We start from the raw sequence: 15,828 nt of genomic DNA on the forward strand, positions 1-15,828 counted from the left end.
GCTGTCGCAGGTTCGATTCCCGGCCTGGTGACCTTTGCCGCATGTCTGCAGAATGTGGCATTTTTAAAAATCTGACCAATAACTAATAGTCAGAATAATCGATTACTTGATTGCAGCCCTAGTCGGTTGTTCCTCAACCTCATTTCCTGTCTCTTGAAAGTTTTATTGTAACAGTCACAGAAATAAAACCTATAACACCAACTCATGATACGAAGCCAACTCTACTGATATTCAGATTTAAATCTGATTGACAGATGCAGGTTCAAAATTCACAGAAGTTTGGGTGTCCTTTAAATTCACAAGGATGTGCTGCTTTTAGTAAATGACAAAGAAATCCCAACAAAACACAGTAAAGGTTTTAGTTTTAAGGGATGCAAATTACTTCTGCAAAGCGAAGTAAAAGTTTTAAAGTAAAAACTGCTTCCAAATTATTAGGTTACATTGTAGTTGTTTAAAAACTGAACATGAAAACGGTCAGAAGTTGATCCAGAGGAACACTTGAAACAAGCTTTTTCATGACACACCGACCAGAATGCAAATGAATACAGATAAGAAGCTTAATTTGACGAAGCAAAGCTTTACCTTGTGATAATATATACAAATCACCTCAATGGCTGCCGATAGGTACCAGTACCAGACATGGTCACGGTGGTTAGGCACAGACTCTAAACCACAACCCAAAGTCCACAGGAGGTTTTCCCTCCGTTCAAGAGGCCTTAAAACACAAACTGTGATTGAACTTGTGACATTTTTTTAAGGTCTATATTACAGATCTACAACAGAGTATTAGGGCCATTGTTGATATAAAATTTAAAAAACCAACAAACAGATGAATGAATAAAAGAAACGGCATATTTCCATCAAAGAACAGAAATTTTGAGACCTTTGAAATTTTCTAGAATAATGAAATGAAACTTCTGGGTTTCAAAAGTAAAAAACTAAGTCTGAGAAATGATCTCATATTTTCAAACTTGTGAAACTCAGAAATGTCCTCGATTTTTCTGCATACGTCCTGAGACTAATCTCAAAATTCAGAGTTTTCTCTGGCAAATTGTCGATTTTCAAACTCAGGGACTTCCTTGGCTGTTTCTAGGACATATCTGAGTTGTTTTTTGGCAGAAATTCACCCCCTTTTCTTCTCCTTTATCCATACGCTGGCCATAATACACCGTTGTACAGATCAGATTTTTTTTTTAACTGCATTTAACACATGGTACATTTTGTGGACTCAAAGTGAAGAGAAGTGCATTTAATGCCTGTAGCAGTAACAGGCCAGGATATCTGAGTGTTGTAGGGCATCATTGTCCACATCTGAGAGGCTGTGGACAGTAATGAGTCTATAATCAGTGTTCTTTGTAGACATGGGGACACACCCGTTTCTCTTTGGGAGCCAAACTGCACCGCCTGACCCACAGAAATATGCATCTAAATCACCCAGTCATGACTGGAGATATTCTCTTCAAAAGGCAGAGAATATCCTGCGTCCAAGCAAGAAATCCTGCAGCTGCAGCTGAGATTGGCTATTACAAGAGTACGATTTGGATTTGGGAGATTTTTTCCATTTATTGATAAAATATAAAATAGTGAATCAAAGACTTTTTTTTTTTAAATTTCCTGTCACTTACTTTAAATCTCTGTGAATTTGGACAATTTCCCTGAGGTTAAACGGCCTCCCCGTCTCCATGCTGGAGTTGGACTCCACCGAGACGCGTCTCTTGAAAGGCTCCCAGATGCTCTGCGCCTCCAGAAAGGCGGTGACGATCACCAACAGAAACATGGAGCTGCAAAGACAAGAGACGGGGGGTGGGGGGGAAGGCATGAGCCGTCTGCGAAGGCCCAAAGGAAAAGTCATCTGACGCAGACGGAGTCGCTCTCACCTCATGACGACGGACACTATGATGTAGAGCTCGAGCTCCCAGCTGGGTCGGGGCAGGGTTTCGGCGCAGGCGGCCAGCATGTGGTAGGGCAGAGAGGCGTTCAGGACGAACACGAACTCCGAGCCGCCCCGCGTCACCAGTTTCAGCTCCCGGATCACTCGGGACGAGGTGAAGTCGGGTGTAAACCTGAAGCAGAAGCGGAACCGAAACTCACCCGTCTGCATCCTTTCAGGCCACGAATGACGGCGAACTGAGCCGTATGTCGCTCACTCCTGGCTATTCAGAAGGATCAACATTTATTCGCTTTCAGAATGAAATGGAGTCGCCACGGTAACATCAACAAATGGTATAATGCAACTGCTTAGATGCAGTTGCATTATACCATTTTCATTTTGAGCCTCTTCAGGATCATGAATGTTCTTAAAGGGCCGGTTGTGCCAGAACGGATTGATAAAACTCATTAAAGAGCGGTTAAATTTTTAATAGAGAGCCATTTCTTAAAATGAAATATTGAAAGGTTTTTCACACTGTCCCTCCAGGATTGTTTTTGTGATTTCTTCACATTCCAAATCTCTGATCCTGTGGAGTTAATTTAGAAATATTTGCAAGGAAATATGCAATATCTGCCCTTATTTATGACGTTCAAATTGAGACGATCAATTTTGCTGCATGATAAATTTTCCAAATAACTATGGCGATAAACGATGATCTTGTTGCTTTGAGAGCATTTTCCGAATAATATCTTAGTAAAAGGTATGATAATGTTACCTTTAACCTCTCAACGACCAATAAACTTACATTTTGTACAGAACACAGATATTTTCCAAATCCAAAATAAAACACAACAAGCAAAAACAATAAATAAAATGGAAGCAGAAACCACACACAACCATTAAAAAGATGGATTATGAAGTCTCTGTTAACAAAACTGCCCTTTAAGAATATTTATTATATTGAGCGCATTCTAACTTAGTGTGTGATTAATCGATTAATTGCGCCAAGTCGATCAGAGACAGTAACTTGACACCAAGTAATGGAGAGGAAGTAGTGAAATAAAAGTAAGAAATACCACCAACCACAGGTGGGAGTTAGCGATCACTTAAATGGGTGTTTTCAATCATTGGGGCTGATAGATTTGATGTCTGGAGTGTAAAGGTCAACATGAAAAAAAGATACCGCGGGCCAGGTTTGGATTAAAATTATGTGTGTAGTACATATGGCCCTTTAATTTGGAAACGAATTAGTGGAAACAAGGCGTGCAGGACATGATAGACATGCCAGAAGCAGAGACTGTGACAAAACATCCATTATATTCATTTCACCTGTTTACCCACACAGATGATTGTTAAAAAGACAATTACATTTTATTACTCTGAATAAAGCCTCGCCAATATAATGCAATCTGTTTGAGGCAGACCACAACATGGCTGGCTGAGTAAGATGTAAAGTAAAATATTAATAACTTAAAAAACAAGCAGATTATTTTTTTTCCTTTTTGCCAGTGTAAGAGTAAGACAAACAGTTTTGATCACTCACAGTATGACGATGTCTTTTGAAGCATTCGGCTTAAGTGCAAACTCCTGACAGTTGAGAACTTTGAATCCATAACCTTCGCACGCTTGGCCGTTGATTTCTGCCGATTTGATGGTGATCGGGAGCAGTCCAGTGTTCTCCACTCTGAAGGTTCTCTTGAGAGTAAAGTTTGGCTCCTTAACTTTTATTTCTGGAACACGGAACGGATCGGAGGTTAATAAAAATAAAACAAAAAAAAAGAAGAAGAAAAGAAAAAAAAGCTGTTTTATTCCAACTCTGTTTGGTAAAGAGCCGAGGCTAATTGCTCTAGAGCTAAAGAAACAGTGTTTTTCCATCTCACGCTTGCCCTTCCTCCGCGTCACTTTCTGACTCAAAAGTAGGTGTTTGTTTTTCGAACCAACCCAGTTTGCTCCGATTGGTTAAAAATGAGGCCGGCCCAGTCAGGTGCTTTCCCTTTCTTTAAACTTGCCAAACTAGCTGTACGGCAGAGACTACTCAGATGTGTCGTCATGGAGACACATCTCCTTATGTGAAGGGAGAAAAAGCCTGGACAACGATGAAGGCGCCTCCAGCTCTCCAGGGTCACCGTGTTCAGTGATCTGGTAGTACAGCCACAGCTTTTAACAGCTTTGTTGCCCTTTTAAATTCAAACCACATATTTGAAGTTGACATAAAAGTCTCTGACTTTGGGCTTAATTGGTTTTAGAATAGGGATGAAACGATTAATCGTGATTAATTGATTACTGACATGATTGTCAACTAATTTAGTAGTTGATTAATCGTTAAGTGGAATATAGACTTTTAAAAAGGGCATTCTCCCCCCCATATTTCACTTTAAATAGAGCTGAACCGAATAATCAGGATGAATCGTGATAAATGATTAAAGTAATCCTCAACTAACTTAGTAATTGATTTTCAGTACAGTATACAGATTCCAAAAAAGACTATTTGCTGAAAGAACAACACACTCAGAGCAGTAAGTAAACCAAAACATGTAGGAGTTTTGTATTTAGGATGAAAAATCTTTGTAAATTATGTTTCCCCAAAACTCCTCAAGTGGAATAGTTTTAGCTTCACCTGGTTTAAATTCTGTTAATAAAAAAAACAAAAAACTCCCATTAACCAACCTTTGCTATCCGATTATTAATTGATTAATTAAAAAATAAATGACCCCATGTCTTTTATTGTTAAGTAAAGCAGAAAGGTTTTTGACATGTGGATGAATTATTTTTTTTAGCTGCAGAAGCATCAGTACAAATGACCAAACGTTCACTAAAGGAATGTAACTGCATTGCATTTTATTTTCTCATGTAATGAGGGAACTGAATTGTTTAGCTGCATCTGTCGATGTATTTCAAACATTGTGTAAGAAAGGCTGAATGAAAAATCTGGAGAAAGTGCCGAATTTTTTAAACCCGATTAATCAACTAACCGTCAGAATAATCGATTACTAAAAAAAATGCTTAGTTATAGCCCTACTTTATCACCACAGATAGGAGATTGATGACCTGTAAGTGTTAGATTGTGTGTCTTTAGCGCATTTTCATTCTTTGTATTTGACCAAACGTGCATGAAAAGAGACGCATGTCTGCTGACGCTCCTAAGTCCCGGTCAACATTTTTATGGAGTTACTGCAGAACTACTCACACTACCACTTGAACTTTCCCACATATTGTCAGATTTCACCCACGAGTAACCAAGCACCCTGAATGCAGCATCCCCCACTGTGAAACCGGTGGGAGGTGCTGTTAGTGTATTTCTGATATTGTATAAAAACAGAAGGCGACGGCAGAATCATGCTGTGGGAATGCTCCGAATACATTTGTAAGTCACTGTAGATGTACAACTGAGCAGCTTTTTTTTTTTTTTTAACACCTTGGTTAAACATTCATGAAAACCATGAGCTCATTTTCATTCAAAGGAACTTTAGTTTGGGCAAACGCACAACACATTTATAAAAATAAGTCCTTGTCATATTGCCAATAATCACTAATATTGCACAGACATTTATGCAGCCTGACTCCTAATACTTGCTTTCTTTTATCATTTTTGAAATTGATTATTCCATTTTTCTCACAACTGGATTAAAAAAAAACTATCACATTTCTTCACAATCACTAAAACCTTTCGCATACGATCGTAGAAATACGTTAAAATATACAAAGGACACTTGATCGTTTTAAGCTAATGATGCATTTGCAGCAAAAAAGAAATAAATAATTCTGACGTGAAAAACTCAGCCCTTTCTGCTCGATTAAACATTTCTACAGTTTATGGCTGATCATATTTTTCGTTTTAGATTAAACAGTTCAGAATTGGAAAGCAAAACGTGATTAATATTTATTTATGGAATTTGAACCAGGTGGAACTAAAATTATGCCACTGAAAGAGTTCTGGGTAGAACATGACTACAGACAAAGAAGGTTTTTTTTTTATCTTAAATGCAAAATGTATCCATTTTTGGTACTTTGAGCAAATGTCCTTCCCCCCCCCCAATTTGTATACTCCAAACAACCAATCAACTATTGAATTAATAATTTCAGCCCCAGTTTTCTTAACTAAAGTGAAATATGGGGAAAACATATTTCAGATTCTTTCAGGAGAAGGAACCATTTCAGGAATTGGACTTAATAAATAAGTCCAAGAGACGTTGAAGCCTTTAACTTGCATTACACACTCAGCAGGGCAGGCAAAGGGTTAATCGTTCCACAGTGTCAGATTCCATGCAACTCTCCCTCAGTTTCACTCCCAGAGATCCGGACGTACTTTCTGTGCAGTCTTTCAGCAGCGCCTCCGTCATCTTGAACCTCAGCGAGCTGCCCTGCCCCGGAGGTTTCCCCGCCACCTTCAGGCTCTCCGTCGTGCCGCGTCCGTGGAGCACGATGGTGTCGATCACCGTCAGGTTGTTCCTGCACGCATTCCCAAAGCATCCAGAGGATAAACATGCCACTGTATTTAGTGAGGCCACAGCTCTCTGGACTTTAGTAGAGGTATGGTTACCTGACTATGAGAAGGGAGGAGACGCTGTGGTTTCTGACGGGCGTGAACCTCACGCTGAATGACTTCACTTCCCCGGGCAGCAGCATGAGATTGTAGACAAAGGGTCTGGTTGAGCCTTCGACAAACCCTGAGCTGCTCTTTATTAGGGACGTCTGCCACACAAACAAGAGAGGCCGTTAGCTGCTAACAGCTTTCACATGCTGCCTCAGCAGTGCTACGATCAGCAGGAGGGAAAGCCAGTAGATAATGCAGCGCTCACTTGGTTTCTGTGAACCTGGAACTCGAATGTGCTTGTATCAATGTTGATACTGGACAAATTTCCCAATGGCAACCTGAACGTTTAGAGCACAGACAATGAGTTGGAGAAATGGTCAGAGAATAGATCCTGTAGGGTTGAGAGGATTTGTCACCTGTCGGCCAGCTTTCCAGAAAACACAGAGGGGTTGGGAAGAAGCGCCAGCGGGAGAACTTGGACGTAGACGGGGACGTCTGCAGGGTTCTGCAGGATCACCTCCTCGTCCTGCATTGCAACGGAAACATAAGCTTCCTTCAATTCGAATACGTTGAAAGATAATCCTGCATGTGTGTCATGAAACGGAGGGCTTCAACTCACAGAGGAGCTGTTTGTGCTGGTCAGGGGGAACATGATTCTCTGTGAGGAGTTGACGAGTGAAGGCCAGGTCAAATGGGCCGTGACTTTAGCTTCGATGTTCTTCTGCAGGTCCGTGTTGACTTCGAAGATGGCTTCGATTCTTCAGGGGGAAAGAGAGGGAGAACATTTATGTTTTTCAGCAAGAATAGTAAGACCGAAACTTAGTAAAAGGTGTGTTTTCACAGTTTTCTGGGGCTATTCTTTTACCCCGCATCGTTTAACTTCAGAAAACTGAACCTTCAGGATGGAGTTATGTCCGATTACCATTTTGTGATGGCTGAATAGTGCAAACATGTTGCTTCAGTCAGTCCTGTCACGATAATAAACTTTGATGGAAACGAGTGTTAGCAGCTGGTTACCAGTAGCTTTACCGGTCTTGAGTCACAGAACGCAGTGAGCAAAGATGTCTGTGCACGACTCAAACCTTTAGCTGACACAGCGAGAGAAAAACCTACATAGAATGACAGTAAATAGTCCTGCGATGTCAAAATTTAAGACCTGTGATTAAAATATTTAAGGCTTTTTTAATGAACTGAGGGAGATTTTAAGGCCTTAAGTTTTGGACGAATTAATTTAGGACTAAGTACATGCACATACCCTGAAGAAGGGACTTAAACAAGTTATTTTCATTTTAAATATTAGCCATGCTAAAGTCCCGTCTACTTTGTTAAAAAACATGTGCAGCAATTTCAACTTATTATTTTTTTTTAAACAATGTTTTGGCAGAAATAAAGTTTAAAACAAAATTTGCAACTTTAACTGCAACTAAACCAAAAAAAAAAAAAAAAAAAAAAAAAAAAAAAACAGGGCCCAAAATCAGCGATTTTAAGCCGCAACAGTCACCGACAAACTTCGCAACATCTAAGAGGGACAGAAAAGATGATTACTTGTGTCCTGATCGCTCTTTGATCTCCTTCCATCGTTTGAGGAGTTTCTGATGAAGGTCTACGTCGGTATCCCAGATGTCCTCCTGCAACACCAGACCGTGAGGCTTGGATTCAGCTGCAAAATAAAAAAAGAAGAGAAATGAGTTACACTTCGGAAAAAAAATTAAATAATTACATTTGCAAAAGGAAGAGAAAACTCAATAGAGAGAAATACAGAATGTGTAAAACCCAAGATAAGTTAAGAGCTTAAGAAAAGTCTGAGAGGACAGACGGAATAAACTGGAGCTCTGATTTACACTCAGTCACCAACGATCCGCCATCTTAGATCAGGTTAAGTGCATTTTAGCCAGATCTACAGCTTTGCCATAAATCACTACCAGCAGTAGTTACTACAAGCAGGAAAATAAAAAGTGACACTTTCTTTTTTAAATCACTGCGCAGCATGAGTGATGCTAACATGATCCCGCTTCCCCATAGAGACAGAAAGGCGATCTATCTGAGCTTCAGTTTTGTGAGCTTTGAACGCCACACAAACACACCAAACTTACATTTAAGCACAAATGGCAGGCCCACATAACAGTGATCACCACACTGCAAGCTGGCGTCAAAATAAATATTTGCCACCTGGAAAACATGGGGGAAAAAAAATAAATAAATAATAAAAATAAGTTTACGTCCACAACAGCAGCAACAAAAGAATCAATTTCAAATCCCGAGGAGGATTTTCTACCTTGGATTTTCGTCTTGGCTCCAGCTCATCTTTGTTGTTGCGCAGACGCTTGTAATAAAACCTGATGTCCTCCGTCAGCGACTGGATCTGCTGCAGCCGGACTTTTTGTGTGAAGGAGCTCTGGATGTTGAAGCTTTGGTGAACGACTTTTCCCTGAGGAGACAACGGAAGAAACGGGACTCGCATCACACAGCCAAAACCCACCGTGGGGCTGAAAAAATTATTTTAGTAATCGATTATTTGATGGATTCTTCTGACGATTAATTGATAAATCGGATTTAAAATTGTCACATTCTGTGGGTCTTTCATTTAACCACTTAAGGCATTTACTACACAATAGTAGAAATACATTAAAATATGCAAGTAAACAATCCAATCCTTTCTTATAAAAGAAAAAAATATTTAATTGCTTAAAATGCAATAACGGCACTCATTTAGTGAGTGTTTAATTAGTAGCAGCAAATTAAATAAAAAATCTGCAGCAAAAAAACATAATTACAATACGTGAAAATCTCGGTTCTTTCTGCTCGACTCATCAATACAGTGGAGGACTGAGCTGATTGTATTTCTTGATGAATTAATTTTCTGACAAAACATGATTGTATTTACAGACAAAGAAGGGTTTGTTTTAATCTCAACGGCAAATTGCATATGTACCGATCAGCGTCGTACCCTTTTTGTGAGACAAACGTGTGAGAGATCCTGACTGTTACTCACTGGAAACGAAGGCGGCAACACGATGTGCCTGGGTGAGCTGTTTAATGTCCCCACTGCGATGAGAGCTTTGACGGGGATGGTCAATATCTGAAACCATAACAAAAAAGCAGAAGAAAGTGAACACGAGAGATGACTTAAGCTGCCATTTTCTCCCTAAAAAAAATCTAAAATAAAAAAACAACACAAACCAACCTCATAATCTGTTGTGATGTGAATGGCTCCGTCGTACACGCCCTCCAGCGCTTTGGCGACTAACGTCACTCTGAAAGCTGCATAATAGCCAGATGCTAGAATCACCTGAAGACACAAGAAGGGATGATTATTTCTTTCTGGGAAAGTGAGGTAGGAATATGACGTTTTACCGTGTAATGTTTCCTTTTTGTGATGAAGCAAAAATTATAAAAAAAAAAAAATAATTATATATATCACTTTAGTCAGCACTAAAGACAGTAATGTTTGGTGATCTCAATCCTTTTTAATTAGTTACACCAACAGAGACTTTCCTTGTTTTTAATCTTGTCTTGCAAAAGTTTTTTTCACCTCTGCTCGTTTTTCACGTTTTGTCACCTTAAACCACAATCTCCATTATACTGTATTGAAACTTGATGCACTAGGTCGACAAAAAAAGCAGTGCCAAATTGTGAAATCGACAGAAATGATGCATGGCTCATACATAAACGTGTACATGTAACATATTATGACCCTCCATCAGTGCATGGTAGTACTGTAGACCAATAACACTCAGAAGCATTTCTCAGAAGTAAGTTTACCGCTAGAACGAAACCTCGGCTACTTTTAGAAAACATGTAACTTCTTTTAAAATTCAATTTATTGGTCTGAAAACATTTATTTCCCTCAGCTTCCACAGGAACAAGCTGTACCTTTCGGTTAAAAATCCCTACTGGACCATGTCCCAGTAACACCACAGTTACTGGGAAGGCTAAACTATTTCTCAGCTAAAAGCTTATCTGTAGTACTAATGCAGGAGATTAAAAATAAATGTAACTTCAGGCTTTTCTCATAAACTGTTGCTTAAAAACAAACAAAAAAAGCAACTAAAGCAGTAAACACATCTGGACTTCTACCAAGAGTCATTAGAGGTGAAATATGTTGACATCTTTTAATTTCACATTTATTTTCCATCCTCTGCCTCACTGGCAACTGAACACAAGAACAGAGGCTGCTGTTGTAAACTGAGCTGTAGAAACCGCCGGCTTAAATAATGTTACATTCAAATCATTAAGAGGAAAAAAAAAATCTATTCCAGTAAAGCAGCACTTTGAGTTGTGTCAAATTCTTGCATAGCAGAAACTGCAGAGCTTACAGTAAACGGTTTCAGTGGAAGTGAACTTCTGTAGCCACAAGTTGTTCATCTCAAAAGGAAGCAGACCAACAGCGCTATCAGATAACAAGGTGCTGTCGCTCAGTCACAACAGCCTCACCGCTGCAGCTGTGTAACACGTCAGCAAATGTGTATTTGTGTTTCAGCTCATTTATGTTCGTTTTCATACAGGTTTTATACTCTGTGAAATATTTCACATTGTTTCAAATATGCAATCATGTAAAGTACAGCTCAGAAAATTAAAACAAGTTCATTTTTTCGTCTGCATATCTTGTAAATATGATGATTGTGTGACCTATTACAGATGATAAAAACCCCTTAATTTAGTGTCCCCAAAAATTGCAGCATTATGAAAAGGTTCCAAAATTTGGAAAGTTGAGTGGAAGGCAAAAGTATGTAAGGGAAAAAATGAACACTGGGAGCCTGGAGAGGATTGTCAAGCAGAATCTTATAAAGAATTTGAAGGAGCTTCAGAAGGAGCTTCAGAAGGAGCGGACGGAGGTAGGAGTCAGCACGCACTGATCCACTTTGTTCACTTTCGATACCAATACAGATCTCTGAGGTTTAATATTAGCTGATACAGAAATTGTATCCTGACTAGACTTGAAACGTCAAACATGAGGTCCAACATGTTAAAAATAAACTGCAAACATGACTGAAATGGCTTCTTAGGCCCATTGTAGATAGAAAAAAAAAAAAGGAGAAAATTTCCAAACAAATTGTTTGAAAATTTACTAGAAAAATCCTGGAAAGTTCATAAGTGGAAAACTTTCAACATTTGGAAATATTTTGTTTCAAAAGTGGAAAGCTTTTGACTTTTGAAACTCAAACATTTCTATGTTTTTGACTTTTGAAGCTTCAATTTTAATGACTTTTTTTTAGAAAATTTCTGAGATTTATTTCAAAAGTTTTTTTCAGAGTTTTTCCTAGCAAATTTTAAACTTTTTAAAAATCAGAAATTTCTACGTTTTCTGTAGAAGATTTCTGAGATGAATCTAAAATTGTCCAAGTTTTTTTCTTGCATACATTTGACTTTTTGAGCTCGGAAATGTGAGTTTTTCCTAGAAAATGTCTGAGATTAATCTCAAAATTTGAGCTTTTTTGACAGGAACCTACTTCTTCCCCGCCCTCCATCTAAAATGGCTCCAATATGCCACCATGACACACAATCAGTGCTACAACTGAGTGATTTGTATCACAACATAATCCTGTTAGAATGGCCTAGTGAAAATTAAGGAATAAATCCCATTGAAAAAAATGTGGCAAGCCTTAAACACAGCTGTTTACTGACTCACACATCTGGTAGAGGCTGAATACAAGCACACACCGCACTTTTCAGATTTTTTTTTTTTTTTTTTTGCAAACAGATTTCTAAACCATGTAACAGCTTCCTTCCACTTCACAATTACTGCACTGCTTGTTGCTCCATCACACACTCATGCTTTGTGGTTGCAATGCGTCAATGTCAAACTGGTCCTGTAATTTGCATGGCTTGTATTGTTTTTAGTCTCTGACGGATCAATAACGCCTTATCTCGAAAAACAAACAGAAGAGGTCAAACCAAACTGATTCCAAAGAAAACACTGTGAAGGCATGAAAAGCTCCCAGAAGCTTCCAGAGGTATCGTTTGGGACAACGTTTGGGGTGGGGGGAACTCACTGTTTTGTGATGCGAGGCTGAGGCGTTTTGCAGCTCCTGCAGGCGACTCAGGGCTGCTGTCGTGTTCCCCTTCTCCGTCTTCAGCAGCTCCATGAAGAGGCTGTCTCCTGTGACCAGCCAGGATTTTATCTCCAGCTGCAGGACAGAATTCACAGAACCGGCTGATTTTGGACGAGGGATCCAGTTATTTGTTTCGCAGAACAATGTGTGACTGTACTCCATGTTCCTCGCAACTTATCAGCGAGTGCTGCAGAAGTGGGGTTGTTGGCACAAACGCTTGTGTTGCGACACGGCTTGCACTGGGCTCAGAGTATAGAAAAGCACAAGCAGGAACACCTAAAAGGCTTATGTAGACACGTCTTACCCAACGGGACGTTGGACAACGAACTTCAGCACAAAAACTGGAGCGTGTGCCCAGGGAGGGAGGGGGACACCTGGGTGGAAAAACACCCGCAGAATGTCGCAATCGTTACGTCAGCAGGTCACGGGACTGCTCACCTCGATGGGGTTGCTGTTGACGACCACGAATATGATGCTGCTGGTGTCGGTGGCGCTGCGGACGCCGAAGTCCAGGACGTTCTCCTTCACACTCGGGGGCAGGACAAGGGGCTGTTCAAGAAAAAAAAAAAAAATTTTAATTAAAATTCACAATTTCACATTTACTTCACAAGCAATTTGTTATATTTCATTACAGTGCTTTGCAAAAGTATTCATTCCACTTTACAGTAGAGCTGGCCTAAACAAAATCCACAGACAGTGTGTGTATTTGTGCAATTTGACATTTCGAAAATAAATTTACTCAATGAAAGCACGGCCATTTTGGAAAAACTGTATATTTTTTTTTTGATGAAAGGTTTTGGTTTATTCTGCAAAAACTGCAAAGGAAACATTTTTTCCGCATCACACGATCAACTACCGGACAGTACCACCGACACAAACCAAGAAGAAAACGACAGGAAGTGGCAGGATGATGATGGCGCGGCAGGTTTAAACGACCTGTCACGTGAACAAACTTGCTCACCTGTAATTGTAATTTAATTTTTTATTTAATAGAAACACAGCAAGAGCAAAACTGTCCCTTTTTGGCATTAGCAGAATATCGACAAACATTTTGCTGACATTTGTAACAGGAACGCAGATATTGTGTCCAAACCTGATCCAATCAAACTAATTAACTTTAAAGGCCCAAGCCAGAAGCAAACCTGACATATTTTAATTACAATTTTACTGCTTTCATATTTAGATAATTTGAGTGAACTGCAAGGTCTCCTTTTTTTAGACTTGTTTAACATACAATACATAAACTTCCTGTAAAACTACCCGAGTTCCTATACAAACCCACCTGATTAAAGTTGCCTTTGATTAGTAGTAAACGGAACATTGATCAATATATCTGATATTTGCTTGATGATGATAAAGTAATGTTTATTTGGTTGTGTCACAATTAGATACTATACGATGTCTTTATGGTGTAAGGCACTTTGAACTGCCTTGCTGCTGAAATGTGCTACACAAATAAACTTGACTTCATCTCCAGTATCAGCTCTTTTGCAGCCTCTAGCAGGATTTTCCTCCAGATTAAACCCATATCTAAATCCACCTACCCAGGGACTCTGACCAGCTGATCTCCAGTTGTAAAAGATTTCAAAAACAACGTAAACTTTTCCTTCACACCGTTACACTTAGTAAATATTTGTCTGTCATGCAAATCTTAACAAAAGAGTGTTTGGCTATAAGGTGACAAAACGTAAAGCTTAAGAGACATGAATACTTTAGAAAGATACCTTGTGCACTATATATAGGCTGGGTGTTTCTCCAATCTCACCACAAATGCATCAATGTTTATTCAACACTGCTTAGATCCACAGGGTTGGGGTTACTTAATTTAATAAATGTAGAAACTCTGCTACGCTCTGCTTCTACGTCGTCTTCCTACCTCTAAGAAGCCCGTGTAAGCCCGGACGGGCAGGTGAAACTTGGACGCGTTTGTGATCAGCAAGATATTGCTGTCTATGTGAATGGAGGGTCGGACTGCCCGGAAGAGGAGGGAGAAGATGTAACGGGACTCGTGTGGCGGGATGAGGATGGGCGTGCTGAAGTTTTGCACCTGCGACAAGGAAGAGAGAACTCGTGACAATTTGTTCCTCGGCTCCCGGAGAACCGCAGCTCGGCCGGCACTCACTTTAAACATGATTTTGGCCTCGTCCGGCAGGGACACGTTGTGTATCCGGATCGCGAAGCTGAAAGCGTTTGTGAGGAAAATGGCTCTGTCCACTGGGTCGACAGGGCTGTCTCTGATGTGGAACAACGTAGCCGTGTGGTCAAAGCCCAGGTAGCTACGGGAAAAATAAACAGATAAAAAAAAAAAGGAAATAAGCTCTACTAAAAAAAAAAAAAAAAAAATAGTTCACTATGTTTCTTAAAGAAATAACTCACCCTTCTAAAACGTCTGCCTGGTATGGAATTTCAAGCTTGGAATAAGTCTTTTCTTTTGCTTTCACTGTTATTTTGCCAGAAAACTGATATGGTCGTCTTGCTTTTGAGGCTGCAATAAAAACAAAGATAAACAGAGTGGATAAGCCTGCTGTGAGAAGACACACGGCCCCAGAAGAGGAAGTTGTGTAATAGCAAATAAAACATTTTAAAAAAATCTAGCTCAGCAAGAGTTTGAATAAAATTGTCCAAACGGACCAAAAACTCTCTAAAAATACTATTTTCAAAATGGTGCCTTCATAAATATAAAATTTTTTGAAGTGGAGATGAAAAACAAACAACAACAAAAAACCATTTTAAACACAAAGAACCAAACCCAGACACATTTCTGATCACTTTTCAGGAAACTCACATCATGCTCTACTTCCTTAATTGGTCAGTGAAACTGGTGCATGCAGACGGCAAGAGAAATCATGATATTTCATTTCCCTTCGCCCTAGAAGCCTTTCAAAAACGAGCTCACTCTCGCCTTTAAAAGCAAACAAAAACACCCACTCACCATCGAAACTAATGGTTGCAACTTTAGTATATCTGCTCTCTCCGGCTTTGAGCGTCACCGCTTTAAAATCTACGGTGACGGCTTCGTTTGATGGTGTTGTGCGAACACTCTGAGGGGAAGAAGAAACAACAAAAAACCCGTCACTTACTGCAAGTCTCCAAGGAGAAAGATTTTATGGGAGCGACGGGAATACGAACTGTGATAGGAACGTCTTTTGTTCCCGAATTTAAAAGATGGAGGTTCAGGAGTTTTGGACGATCTGTGTTGGGGAAAGAAAGCAGATAATCAGTGTTACAACTAGAGATGGTCCAATCCTGATATTAATATCGGTACCAATATTGAAAAAAATCTAGATCGAGTATCGGTGACGATGTGCCTGATCCATCAGGGCGAATCTATTCAGTCTAATTCTATGCTTTGTGCTCTGAGCGACGTCATG

The 15,828-nt window shown here is 39.6% G+C and overlaps 1 protein-coding gene across 2 annotated transcripts in view; it reads right to left on the reverse strand.

Moving 5' to 3' along the window:
• Positions 1 to 15,828, reverse strand: part of tmem131 (transmembrane protein 131) — a 36,502-nt gene that overhangs the window by 5,992 nt on the left and 14,682 nt on the right. For both annotated transcript variants that reach the window (XM_044128846.1, XM_044128845.1), the window contains exons 11-30: positions 15,587 to 15,648; positions 15,390 to 15,498; positions 14,834 to 14,942; positions 14,580 to 14,733; positions 14,334 to 14,504; positions 12,896 to 13,006; positions 12,398 to 12,532; positions 9,589 to 9,693; positions 9,397 to 9,483; positions 8,680 to 8,832; positions 8,498 to 8,573; positions 7,950 to 8,064; positions 7,024 to 7,162; positions 6,821 to 6,930; positions 6,670 to 6,742; positions 6,411 to 6,562; positions 6,177 to 6,319; positions 3,414 to 3,600; positions 1,878 to 2,063; positions 1,626 to 1,781 (exon numbers count right to left, since the gene is read on the reverse strand). In XM_044128846.1, the coding sequence (XP_043984781.1) occupies positions 1,626 to 1,781; positions 1,878 to 2,063; positions 3,414 to 3,600; positions 6,177 to 6,319; positions 6,411 to 6,562; positions 6,670 to 6,742; positions 6,821 to 6,930; positions 7,024 to 7,162; positions 7,950 to 8,064; positions 8,498 to 8,573; positions 8,680 to 8,832; positions 9,397 to 9,483; positions 9,589 to 9,693; positions 12,398 to 12,532; positions 12,896 to 13,006; positions 14,334 to 14,504; positions 14,580 to 14,733; positions 14,834 to 14,942; positions 15,390 to 15,498; positions 15,587 to 15,648 (2,533 nt within the window). The remainder of the gene's footprint in view (positions 1 to 1,625; positions 1,782 to 1,877; positions 2,064 to 3,413; positions 3,601 to 6,176; positions 6,320 to 6,410; positions 6,563 to 6,669; positions 6,743 to 6,820; positions 6,931 to 7,023; positions 7,163 to 7,949; positions 8,065 to 8,497; positions 8,574 to 8,679; positions 8,833 to 9,396; positions 9,484 to 9,588; positions 9,694 to 12,397; positions 12,533 to 12,895; positions 13,007 to 14,333; positions 14,505 to 14,579; positions 14,734 to 14,833; positions 14,943 to 15,389; positions 15,499 to 15,586; positions 15,649 to 15,828) is intronic.

This window comes from Gambusia affinis, linkage group LG10, assembly GCF_019740435.1.
Source record: "Gambusia affinis linkage group LG10, SWU_Gaff_1.0, whole genome shotgun sequence".
Taxonomy (NCBI): domain Eukaryota; kingdom Metazoa; phylum Chordata; class Actinopteri; order Cyprinodontiformes; family Poeciliidae; genus Gambusia; species Gambusia affinis.